Below are 12,252 nucleotides of genomic sequence, written 5' to 3' on the forward strand. Positions count from 1 at the left end.
CTCCTGCCCAAGGGACCTGCAGCTACTGGGCCCTGTATAAATTCCTCCTTAATTTCCCAGGAGCCCCTGCACAGCGGGAAAAGTTAGTGCTACATACAGGCCAGGGTGGGGCATGGGCAGGGTGCAGGCAGGGCCAGAGCCATCCTCAGAGCCACCACCAGGCCCTCTGCAGCTGGCCACAGCTCCATGCAAGGCCCGTGGGGCGGGCGGGGTGGTGCCGCTGGACGCCCAGGCCCTGAAGTACACGCAGTGGTGGCCCAGGGAGTCGGTGGAGGGAGAGGACTGCGGGCGGCGGTGGGTGTGGAGGGGGCTCCACGCACCGCGCGCCCCACAGGGCACCCAGGTGGCGCCTATTTCATGCCGCTGCGCAGCACCTGGTTGGCTGCGATGAGCATGACGCTGATGATGAAGGCGATGGCGAAGGCGCAGATCAGGCTCTTGCGCACGCACGTCTGACGGATCTGCTGGTTGGAGCAGGCTGTGGCCGCCCGCCGCCGGGGAGCACCAGAGAGAGAAGGGGACAGCCAAGCGATGGACTCAGGAGCCGCCTGCACTTCTGCACATGGGCTCGTCCCGCGGGGCACACGGGGAAGCAAGGTTTGGGGCAGGCAAGGAGGCCCCCAGCTCCCCTCTGCAAGCCCCTGGTTCCTCCCCTGCCCGAGCAGTCGGCCCGCCCGTGGGGTCCCGGGGTGGGTCACTCACTCTCCACGTCCACGGGGCACTCCTCCGCCGTGCCTAGGTGGCTCTCCTCCTCCGTCATGATGATGTTCTCGATGTCCTTCATGGACAGGTGCTCACAGAAGGTGTCGTAGAGCAGCCGCTTCAGCTCGTCCACGGTCAGCTTTTGCATGTCACACTTGGGTTGGGGGAGACACAGCGCTCTGGCCACCAGCACCACCACGGTCCCCACCCAGCACCTGCAGCCACACAAGCCAGCGACAAGCCTCCAGATTCTGGAGGGCTGGGAACCACTCACTCCATTCTCTGAGTCCTCAACCAACACCAGCCTCCCCAGGGAACCCCATGGCCCGCTGGGAGACAAGACGTCCAGTGGACAGAGCCTGGGGGTGTCATCCCCCCCTTTATGGTGTGGGCCCGACCCTTCGCTGGCCCAGTACAGCCCTTCACTGTGCACACAGCCCTGGGTCCCAGTCAGCCAGGGAGTACCTTCCAGAAGACGGTGTCGAAGTCAGTGCCGTGGAATTTCTCTGGGATCCCCGAGGTGGAGAGCTTGGGTCCCAGGAGGGTCACAAACTCCTCGAAGTCCACTTGGCCATCACCTAGAGCGGGCACAGTTCCAGTCAGCTGGTGAGGCTGCACCTGGGCACCTTGGGCCACCATGGGACCTCAGGCAGGTCCTCTCCTCAGAGCCTGATGTGCCAGTCTCTGGGCTGATGCTGAAGCCACGGAGTGTGCTGAGGCCCCACCTGACAAGGTGGGGGGGGTGGGTGGTGGCACGCAGCAGGTGGGCCCTGAGCAGGCCTTGCGTGTGGGAGACACATTTCCCTCTGAACCCTACATGGCTTCGCAGCACCCTGCTGCTGTCCCGGAGCAGGTGTGGGGCCGGACTTCCTCCCCACCACACAGACAGGAAATGAAGCTCAGGATGGGGGACCGCCTGCCCAGGTCATCACCTGCTCTCTGGGTGGAGATGAGGTGGGGGAGGCAGCCAGAGGAGGATGAGCGGAGGGCACTGGGCATTACTGGTTCTTAAGAGTTTTTCCTTGATTAAATGCCAGGTGGCAAATGTTTACAACTAAATTGATTTTTTATTTTTGGTGATGGGAAGTGGGGTATTTAGTATATCCGTTTTACTTTAAAAATTTGTACTTTAAAAATTTCTTGGAACACAGAGTGAGAGGGGCAGAATCTCCAACCTTTGGGTATGGCTGGGGCTGTCATTCTCTAGCCTCAATTCTCCAGGCTGAGAAATGGGGCCAGACCTGGCTGCAAACCCAAGCCATGGGCTTGGAAGGCTGGCTGGGAGTGGGGAGAGTGAAAGGCCCCCCATGGGCTCAGTCTCGGTGGCTCAGGCCCCAGACTTGGCCCCCCCCACCAGGTGAGGGGTGAGGAAACAGGCAGGGGGCAGGGCTCACCGTCCATGTCCAGCCGCTGGATGATAACCTCCAGCTCCACCTCGTTGGGCATGTATCCCAGGGAGCGCATGGCCGTGCCCAGCTCCTGCTTGGAGATGAAGCCATTGCCATCGCGGTCGAAGACTTTGAAGGCCTCTCGGATCTCTGTGGGAAGAGCAGAGCAGGTCAAGACCTCACTCCTGTCCCCGACAGCCCACTCCCCAGACCTCCAGGATCCCAGACGCCACAGCCTGAGCCCGGGATGGAGAATCCCCCCTTCCCCTCTAGAGCCCGAAGGTCTGGTCAGAGACAATTGGCAGGTGGCTCAAGAGTCCACTACGGCGCTGCCTCCCTGGAGCTCAGGGCAGGCCAAGCAGGCAGCAAAGGTGCCCAGGCCCCGCGGCAGTGACAAGACGGCCCGGGGGTCTCCGGCTCCACGCGCCAGGCTCCCAACAGCCTCTCCAGGCGTGCTCACGACGACCCCGTGTGGCCGGTACCACGGGTCCCACGGTGCAGGGGAGGACGCCGGGCTAGGCAGCCGGTCCTCTGTGATCAGCCAAAGGCTTCCCTGCCCACCCCCCCTTCCATCCCCCATCCCTTCATCCCCATTGCACTTCCTCCCCAGGCTCAGCTCCTTAACACTGGCCAACACTAATTAATGGCGGCCACGTGAGGCAGCCGCGGCTCCGAGCTAATGGGCTGACAGCTCAGTGCAGACTGCCTCCCAGACGGAGCCCAAGGTTTGGGGGAAGACAGAGGATGGATGGAGCAGCCCCAGGCCAGCTCAGGTGCGGGGGGTCACTCCCCCCACCCATTGTATGGAGGGGGAGACAGGCCTGAGGACCTGGGTGACTCAGGGGTGGGGAGCAAGGCACTGGGCTGGGAGCCTGGGAACAAGCAACCCCGTGAGTGGCCTTGGGCCAGCCTCAGTCTTACCCACAGTAAAATGGGCGGTAACGGTGTAAGGATGAAAGGGTTTTACCAAGGACATCCAGGAACTGTTGAGGGTTGAAGGGTCCTAACCTCTCCCCGTTCACCCTTTTTTTTAAACCTCTGTTTCTCTGTTTGCTGTCCCTTCATTGTTACTCAGCCCAAGAAGGGTCCTACAGAACATTTCCCGTTGGTGGGGAGTGAATCTCAATCCACTCCCACCCTCTCTGCTCCAGCTCCCCGGGGGTCTCCTTGTTCAATTAGCGGGCAGAGGTGAGCTCATGTGCGTGCGTGCGAGTGTGCCTGTGTGCGTGCGAGCGTGCATTTGGAATGAGAGACAGATGAGATGCTCCACGCTGCCCGCCTGGAAAGTGAGGCCCAGAGAGGCTAGGTGGCCGGTGTGGGGTCAGGGCTGTTTCTGGTGATGGCAGGAGTTAGGCTGGCCCAGGCCTGGCCTAGAGGGTCTGTGAGCCCCTGAAACTGTGGGATCCTGCACCTTGGGGTCACCCCCTGATTCTGCTGGACCCACTGTAGCCCAGAGAGGGTGGCCATGTGTCCCAAGCCACACGGCAAGGTGGCTTGGGCTGAAGCCCCAAACTTCATCAGGCTCCTCCCACCTGGCATCTACAGCCAATGCCTAGAGGTTCCAGTTGACATGCAGGCCAAGACAGAGTCAGTGAGCCACACCTGAGCTGCCTAGGCCCCCAGACCCTCTGATTCTGGACCACCCCCTATCCATCCCAGGTAGGGCCTGAGAACCTGGTCTCCTAACCAGTGGCCCCTTGGCCAGGAGAGCAGCTGGGAAGGGAGATCTGGGCCAGGCCCAGGGGCTTCTGTAAACCCTGGGCTCTGGGAACTCCAGGCCAACTCCCACCTGAATTTTCCAGGGCCACGGAGGAGGTAGTGAGCTCCCCATCCCCCGAGGTGTGTGAGCAGAGGCCCAGCAGTTACGGAGGCTGCTAAGGGAATTCCAATCACCTGGGAGTCTTTGGGTTCAGAGGAAGGCACTGACCATGCAGCCAGGCACACCCTCTGCCCAGCCCTCCACACACACACTTAGGTTTCTGGCTGGCACTGTTGGCCTCCTGACCCAGCCACGGGCTCTGCCCACCTCAGGTGTCCTGAACTCCAGCCCTAGGGGCCCTTTCAGTCATGGTGGGCACCAGGGCTGCTCCACCTCCAGGCCTTTGAATATGAGGCTCCTTTTGCTTGGAATGCTCTTCCCCTCACCATGGTGAATTCTGATACATCCCTGGTTCCCAGCGTGGATGGCATCACCTCCCTGGAGCCCTCCCTGCCCCCCCAGCTGACTCTGGCCCTCCTCTGGGCTCCCACAGACCCCACTCTTCCCCCAAGGATTCCTTCCTGACCACACCAGATTGTGAACTATGAGGCGCCATGAGAGCAGGAGCCAGGTCAGTCTTGTTCACCGCTGTGTCCCCGCTACCTGGAACAGTGCCTGTCATTCAAACATAACCATTTGCTAATAAGTGGTTAAGTGAATGAATGACTGATTCAGGGAGCCCACCCATCTGGAGCACACACACAAAGGAGCTGACCAGAAGTTCATGCTCCACTTGGTGTGGGGTCATCAGTCAGAGCCCATTTACTCTTAGTTTACAAATGATGCTAGTAAGGGCAAGCGTTTGCTTTCTACTCCCCAAGCAGGCAAGAAGCAGGAAGGGAGGCTGAGGATGCTGCTTGTCCCCTTGTGCAGTCCCTAAGGACCCCCTCACTCCATGGGCCACCCAGAGGAGGGGGATCAAGCCGAAGTCAGGGGTGGGGGAACCATCCTCAGACCCCCCCAGGTCAGGGGCTGGTTTGGGGAGCCCAAGGCAGGCACCCCATCCTTCTGGGTCCTTGGTTGGGAGAGCTCAGGGTGGGATGGCAAAACCCTGGACCCACAGTGGGGCTGCAGTGGGTGCTGGCTCTCTCCCCTGCAATGAATTGGGGTCCAGGCTGTCCCTCCCACACTGACAGGGGCCAAGTGTGGCTCCCAGAGCCCAGGGCTGCTCCAATTGGAGCCCCTGATCTCCTTCTAAAAGTCCTGAGAAAACGCACAGGAGACAGTGGAGGGCAGGTGAATCTTGGGGTCCGCAGGCAAGCGACAGGCCCAGGGTCAGCCCTTTCTCAGGCAGGACTAACCTTCCAAGACCACTAGATCAATCCAAAGACCGCCACCTCCTCATTCAAGTGTCGCCTCAGCCACTCCTCCCTGGCACGCCTGGCTCACACCTCAGTCTTACTCTGTGTCCTCGCCCTTGCTCAGAGCTGTGACCCAGCACCAGCTGATTTCTGAGGCCAAGTTCAGGGATTACCTTCTCGGCCAGAGAATCAGCACTAAGTCACACAGATTCAGGGTCAGATCCCAGCTCTCCCGCATCCTGGTCTGGTGCCCTTGAGTGGGTGTTTGCTCACCTGTACAATGGGGCTGCGGAAATGACTAAATAAGAAAATCAAGCATGTAAGTGCTTGGCTGGGGCTGGGCCTGGCTCAGAACAGGATGCTATAAATCAGAACATCCCAGACGTTCTGGCAGAGCCGGAAGGAGAGGGAGGACTAGAGGAGCTTCAAGCACCAGGCCGGCCTTCCTGTTTGCTGGTGCCAGGACTTGGGGGCCCGGGCTTGGAGTCTGGCTTTGCCACTCAGCAGCCGAGTGACCTGGGCAAGGCACCTCCCTCTCTGAACCTCAAGAGCCTCGCCTTTGAGACGGGAACGTGACTCTTGCCCCATCTCTGAAGGCTGGACTCTGCTGGGGGCTCCCAGAGTGGGGTGGGTGTCATGGCTTTCCTGTTGCTGCTGCCGCCATCGGCACATCCCAGCTGGGCATGTTTTCCCGAAAGCCTCGCTCTGTTCGCTCCCCATGAGGCCAGGGGAAGCCTGCCGTGCTCCATCTTGGCATGGGGAAGCCTGGCCCAGGGAAGGGCTGGCAGGGCCTCTGGGTTTCCGGGCCGACACTGGTCCCTACCTGCCACCTCCAGCCTGACGCCCTCAATCCCCTCCCCGGCCGGAGGAGCTGCGTCAGGGCCTGAGTCCCCAACCGCCCCCAAGGGATGCCAGCACTGTCAGGGAGCCAGAGTCCAGAGAGGGAGTGCGTGGGCTGGAGGTCACTTTGAGGGGGGACAGTGTCTGTCCTCTGCAGCGACGGCCACTCTCCGCGGCATTGGCCCCGCGCCCCAGCACTTTGGCCTCCCCGAGATTCCAGCCTGACAGAGGCGGCTGCTGGGCTTGCAGAGAAGAGGGGCAGGAAAAGGGACTCCTCTGCACCCCCGTACCCCGAACGCCCCCGTTTGGCCACTCTCATTGCAGGCTCCACCATCTGACTGAGCAGGTCAAGTGCCAAGCCCAGACCTCTGCCCTGGTGGTTGTCTGCCTGTCTGTCTGTCTTCCTTCTCCTCTCTCAGAGGGAGGGCCAGGCTAGGGCTTGCAGCTGCCCCAATTCCCACCCTCAGGTGCTCAAGCCTGTCGACGCCACTGGGGTCAGCCTCAGCACTGCCACAGGCCAGGGGGGCTCTGTTGTGTGCATCTCAGGGAGAATCTGGGAGATCCTGTACCTCCGCCTCAAGGGAGGCTGGGGGACCCAGACCAGCTCTGCCCAGCCACGTCTACCCGGCCAACTGCCATCCAGGGGTCCCCAGGTGCCTCTGCCAGAACTTCAAGGCTCTTTCCAGCCACCCTCTCCCCCAGCCTGCCTTTCTGGCCCGGCCCCCCTGCATACCCTGTGTTCCTTCCTCACGGGCCTTCCCCGACCCCCACCCCTCAGCCTCCCTGCTGCTGCGTCCCAGTCCCCGAGTCCCCACTGCATGCCAGGCCCTGTGCTGAGCACTTCCATCACATCCTCTGTCACCGGCAGCCCTGGGGAGGGGCAATGTCAACCCCCTTTTACAGATGGAGAAACCGAGGCAAGAAAGGCAAGTGATTGCCCAAGGTCACTCCATAAATTGAAGGAGCAGAGAACTTGAACCCACCGCTGCTTGGCTAGGAAGCCCTCACCTTAACCCGGTGCTCTCCACCTCCCTTCCTAGTCCTCCTCCCCCTCGGACTAACCACCCCCTGGATTTCTGCAGGCAGGCACGTACTGTCTGTAGCATTTCATCCCAAGCTGCCGAGCTCCCTCTCCTCGGCACGTGTGGCTCGCCCAGTGATGGGCATCCTCCCAGCAAAGAGCCTGGGTCTTACCCACACTACCCTGGGGCAGGAGCACTGATGAGGCACTGGGGAGGTGGAGGGGGCAGAGGGGGATCTGTGCCATGGATGGTCACCCTTCCCACCCAGCCCTGGCACTCAAGGCCCACTGGGGCCTGCAGAGACTTGGTCTCCTAGGAGAAGGGCTTCCAGAGTGCCTGCAGCCAAGAAGGGGGCCGATCACAGAGGACTTCCTGTCCTCATCCATGGCTGCCCGCAGGCCGGGAGATGGGCTGGGGCCACCAGGCATCTGTTTGCTCCATGATGCCCCATCCCGCCCACCCCAGGGAGGGCTCTGCCCTTCAGATGTCCCCTGTGCCAGGTCCTCCTGCTTCACAGGGCCCAGGAGAAGTGGACAGGAGAGAAGCAGGGAGAGCGTTTTGGTGTGGCTGGTGACTAACGTTCCTGGGCTCCTGCCAGCATGTCCGCCATGCGGTCCAACGGGAGCCTGCGGCCTCTTTGCCCCTGCACTGCCCGCCCTGTGCCCTGCTCACCCCTGCACCCCAGCCTCCTCAGCTTCTCCCCTTCTTTGAGGTCTGCACTCCAGGGCTGGGAGATCAGGAGAGGAGGGACCAGTGAGGCCCATAGCAGGGCTGCCAGGGTCATGGTGGGGTGCTGGGAGCAAGAGGAGGGAATGAGGGGAAAGCTGCCTGGTGTAGGGGGACAATGTTTACCCCTGCCCGCGTGGCCAGGAGGAAGGTGTGGATGAGGGTCTGTGGAGGGGAAACTGGTTAAGAGGTTTGCAGTGGCCCAGGGCAGGAGAAGACAGTGTTAGGGAAGAGACAGCCTATGCCCCATCCCCTGCCCTCTTGTCCCTCATCATACTCCCTCCTTTTCCCAGGCCCTGGATGAGACTTTTTGTTCCTGGGCTTCGGCCCAGACAGGGCAGGGACTTGGGCTTTGGAATTCAAGGCCAGAGACCCAGTAGCGGCACTCATCCATCTGTCCTGCCCGCCTCAAACATCAGGCTCCATTTCCATGGCTCTCCCAACCTCTGGAGGCTTTTGGGGGGACTCGGTGAGAAGCAGGCGGCTCACAGTCTGTGGTGCAGTGCGGGGGTGGGGGTGGGGTGGGGGTAGCTGCCTTCTCCCCTTGATCTTCCCCCTGATCCCGTCTGACTCCCCCAGGATCTGCTCCCTCCAGCGCTGGGGGATGAGGCTGGATCTCTCTCCATGGCTTGTGCTCCCACCATCATCCCTGACTGCGCTGGTGTCTCAGCTGCACCTCCTAAAGGCCCTGTTGAGCCCCAGATCGCAGAGACCCCTGGACCTAAGGTACCTGAAGAGAGGCCCAGCTTCAGGGTGATCGCAGCCCCTCCCCCAACAGCAGACAAGCAGATCCCAGGGGGCCAAGACTCCCATCAGCCCAGAGCCCCTCACTCCACTCCATATGGGACCCCAGGAGGTCTGGGGGGAGGGAAAACCTGAGCACCTGTCCCCAGCCCAGAAGGGAAAGAACTCGCAGGCCCCAGAGGTCTCATCGCTCCTCAGAAGCCTCTGTCCAGGGACCCTGGCCTCTGCCATCTGCTCTGATCTCGCCTAGCCTGCTGCCTAAGGTCCCCATTCATGTCCAGAGGTGGAGGGACTCCAGGGGGACAGATTTAGGTCCCGGCCTCTCTGCCTTTCCCTACCAGGCTTGGTTATCTCAACCAAGCCGCCCAATCTGGCCACTTGTTGTCGCCACCACCTCCCAGGCCGCCTTTCTGGCGCTCCAGGCTGGGGGTCCCCGCAGGGCTGTGGGGAAGGGGCTACGGCCGCAAGAGGGGCTGCGGGCAGCCCGGGAGCCGGCAGGAGCAGGGCAGTCGCCCTCTCCCCTTCTCTCGCTGTCCGAGCAGATTGGATTTTAAAAGCGACACGAGCGGAATGTCAATGCCAGCGCAGAGCCGCGGGCGGGCGCCACGGAGGGGATCAAGATGCGGGTGCTCTGGCCGGGCCGGCGGAGGGGGCACAGCTCAGACCCCCAACCCAATCCGCCGCGTTGCCGCACCGTCACCGCGGATTGCGCGGCCCCGTGACCCCGCTGCGGGGCCCGGCAAGTTTCCGCAGCGCGGGGGACCAGGCGGGCAGGGGCTGGGCCGCCCCTCCGCCTTGGCGACCCCCACCGCGGCGCCCAGGGGTGCGAACTCGTCCTGCCTCCCCGCGCAGCCGTTCGCTGGAGTGCCCACCTGGCAGGCGGCACCTGCAGACAGCCCCCAGCCCCTGCGCCCCTAGACCGCGCTTCACCTGGGCGCACAGGTAGGAGGGCCGGCGGGCGGGGGTCCCGGCGGGGCACTCACCCTCGAGCTCGTCCTCAGGGATGTCCACGGGGCGCTGCTCCGACAGCAGGTTGGGCACGGTGTAGATGCCCCGGTACATCAACGCCGCCGTCACCGGGTGGAACGGCATCTTGGAGGCTCCGCGCCCGCCCGCCCGCCGCAAACTTTGAGGTCGGGGCTCATGGGCCGGCGGCGGCCCCGGGGGCGACTGGAGCGGGCAGGGCGCGCGGCTGCGGAGGGCGGCCCGGCGGCGGCAGTGGCGGCGAGGCGGGGGGCGCCCCTCCGGGGGCCTAGCGCCCCCGCGCCCCGGGCCGCCGGTCCATGCCGTCCCCTCCCTCGTCGGGCTCCCGGCGGGGGCCCCGCAGGGGCCGCGGGGGCGGCGCCGCTCGGGCCTCTCCGCTCGGGCCGCTGCGCGCTGCGCCCGCCGCTCCCGCTCCTCGGTGCTCCGCGCGCTCCGCGCTTCGCGCTGCTCGCCGCCCGCTGGTCCGCTCGCCGGCGCGGCCGCCCGGCCCGCCGCTCCGGTTCTCGCCGCCTCCCCTGCTCGCTCGCTCGCTCTGTGCCGCGCTGGCTGCGCTCCCCGCCTCCCCCGCCCGCCTCCCGCCCCCTTCACGCTCCCCCCCCACCCCGCCCGCCCCTTCCCGCCGCCGGCCCCTGTGCGGCCGCCCCTCGCCCGCCGAGGGTTCCTTCTCCCCTTTGCCCCGGGCTCCCCTTTCTCCCTGAGGAGGATCACTCTCCCCCCCAACGCCCATACAAACCAAGTCCGCAGCCACCAGGATTACATTAAGGTGGGGGTGGGGCCCTTCCTTCCAGCCCCTTGGCTGGCCCCCACCCCCATGAACAGAGAGCCAGGAACTGAGGACCAGATACCTGGCAGCGAGGGGAGGTCTGCCCCAGGCACCTGGGTCCTCGAAGAGAATCACCGAGTGTTGGTGCCAGGAGAGGCTCCAAAGTGGGGAAACTGAGGCTGAGAGAGAAGGGCGTTGACCAAGGTCATGGGGCAGGGCCGGCAGGCAGGAGCTGAGGACAGCTCTGGGGCAGGCTTCCCTGCCCTGTGGCTGAGACCTCGCACCTGACCTTGCCTCCAACAGTGGAGCCTCCTTCCCAAGCCCTCACCACCGCTCAGCCTGCTGAGAGGGAGCCAGGCCCCAGAGGCAGTGGGGGACAGAGAGGTGGCTGGGTGCCTGTAGGGACTGGTGTGAGGCTTTGTCAGTTCACGTAGCTCCAGGTTAGACCCAATACTTGTGCAGGGCTCTCCCAGGCCCCAGAGCATGTGTGCGCGTGGAGTGAGGGGGCAGGTGTTCGTGGGAGCAGTATGCGTGTGCATGTATCCGTTATCCATGAGGGTGCGTACATGTGTTTTCGAGTCCACACACAGATGAACGCATGTTGGGAGTGTGTGTGGACACCTGTGTGTGCCAAGGTTGTAAGCTGGGAGGGGAGGGCAGAAACCCGTGGGCGGGTGGGGGGCAGCGTGCAGCCCCTAGGTGTGGGCCTGTGTTCGCAGACGTCCATGCATATTTATGGAGGAGGGATTGACCCTCTGGCCTCGCCATGGCCCCAGCTGCGGACCCCGCCCCTTGAGGCCCCATCGGAACCACCTCCCTGCCCCCTTTGGTCCAATCAGCCCTCGGCCCCAGGGGGACAGCTGATTGCCACGGCCCTCCACGGCCCTGCCCTTCCCAGGCTGATTACATTTTTCTGCTTTTGTCGCTGATTAATCACAGCCCTGTCTCATGGCCTGGGGAGAGGGGCTCAGGGAGAGATGCCAGCCTTGGCTGAGCTGGGCTGGGCCAGGCCTGGGCCCCAGCACTTCTTGGACTTGGCTGTGGACACGGCTCCCAGCAGCATCTACAACCTGCAGAGAAGCCAGGAAGGACCCCAGCTGTTTGTCTGTCTGTCTCCCCAGCCTCTATGGGCCAGCTGGGTGCCCATTAGGACCTGGGGCTGGGGGCTGTGTGAGGCCCCAGAAAAGCCCCTCCCGAAGCCCTCCTAGTCCACCTGTCCCGGGTCTGACATTCCACCCTTAGAGCTGAGTGCTTTGAGCTCCCTCGGGTCTTCTGCTGGAGCAGAGGAATGGGGAAGAAAGAACCTGGACCTCAGAGCCAGACAGACCTGGGGCTGCTGCCGTGGGACCTTAGTCACCTCCCTTAACCTCCTGGGCCCTCGGTTTCCCTCATGAAGTGAGGGTGGCAGTGCTACCTCCCGGGCAGTGTAAAGATGAAGAGATGTAACATATGAGAGGTGCCTGGCAGGGCCTCCCTGTGTCTCTTGGGAGTTTACTATTAGCATGAAAATCCCCCCCCCCCGAGGAATATGCAATAATAATAATTATAGCTGCAACGTACTGATGGGGAGCGTGAATGACAGCAGCTCAATCCTTTGGTGTTTACTGAGTGGCTAGCCAGTTCTAAATCAGGACCCCCACGTCTGGGGAAGGTGGGCTGGAACTTGCTGAGGGGCTGGTGGGAAACCCAGCTCCTGGTGACTTTCCAAGAGGCTGCCACACAGCATGTTGGCGCTCGCCAGACGGAGCTCCCACTGCATCACCTGTGGCTCCCGGCCGTGCTGTCCAGGCAGAGAATCTTCAAAGGACGGGCAGAAACAGTCCCCGAGTAAATCAAGCAAAAATCAATTGTGTGGGTCTGACTAGCACTACCTGCAGGTCTGTGCTGAGGGAAGGTGTGGGTGTCTGCTAAGACATGGGCCCTCCTCCTGGCCTCAGCCTTGGTCTGTGACCATCTTGTGACCAGGCTGCTCCTTGGGACAGGTTCCCACCAGGCCAAAGGGACAGGACCCTCCAGGTTTACA

At 62.9% G+C, this 12,252-nt stretch overlaps 1 protein-coding gene across 1 annotated transcript; it reads right to left on the reverse strand.

The window, feature by feature from the left end:
* Nucleotides 1-350: 350 nt before the first annotated feature.
* Nucleotides 351-9,574, reverse strand: CABP7 (calcium binding protein 7). The gene is made up of 5 exons (XM_059894678.1): nt 9,466-9,574; nt 2,097-2,240; nt 1,168-1,280; nt 703-856; nt 351-478 (listed from the first exon to the last, which is right to left on the reverse strand). The coding sequence occupies exons 1-5, from the start codon at nt 9,572-9,574 to the stop codon at nt 351-353; spliced, it is 648 nt and encodes a 215-aa protein (XP_059750661.1).
* Between the last annotated feature and the right edge of the window lie 2,678 nt (nt 9,575-12,252).

The sequence above is a fragment of the Balaenoptera ricei genome, chromosome 14, assembly GCF_028023285.1.
Source record: "Balaenoptera ricei isolate mBalRic1 chromosome 14, mBalRic1.hap2, whole genome shotgun sequence".
Classification (NCBI taxonomy): Eukaryota; Metazoa; Chordata; class Mammalia; order Artiodactyla; family Balaenopteridae; genus Balaenoptera; species Balaenoptera ricei.

Coding starts and splice junctions, on each gene's coding strand:
- CABP7 (XM_059894678.1), bottom strand. CDS start 9,574: ATGCCGTTCCACCCGGTGACGGCGGCGTTGATGTACCGGGGCATCTAC. Junction 2,241..9,465: donor CCCTGAGGACGAGCTCGAGG/GTGAGTGCCCCG, acceptor CTCTTCCCACAG/AGATCCGAGAGGCCTTCAAA. Junction 479..702: donor GTGCCCCGTGGACGTGGAGA/GTGAGTGACCCA, acceptor GGGCGGCCACAG/CCTGCTCCAACCAGCAGATC.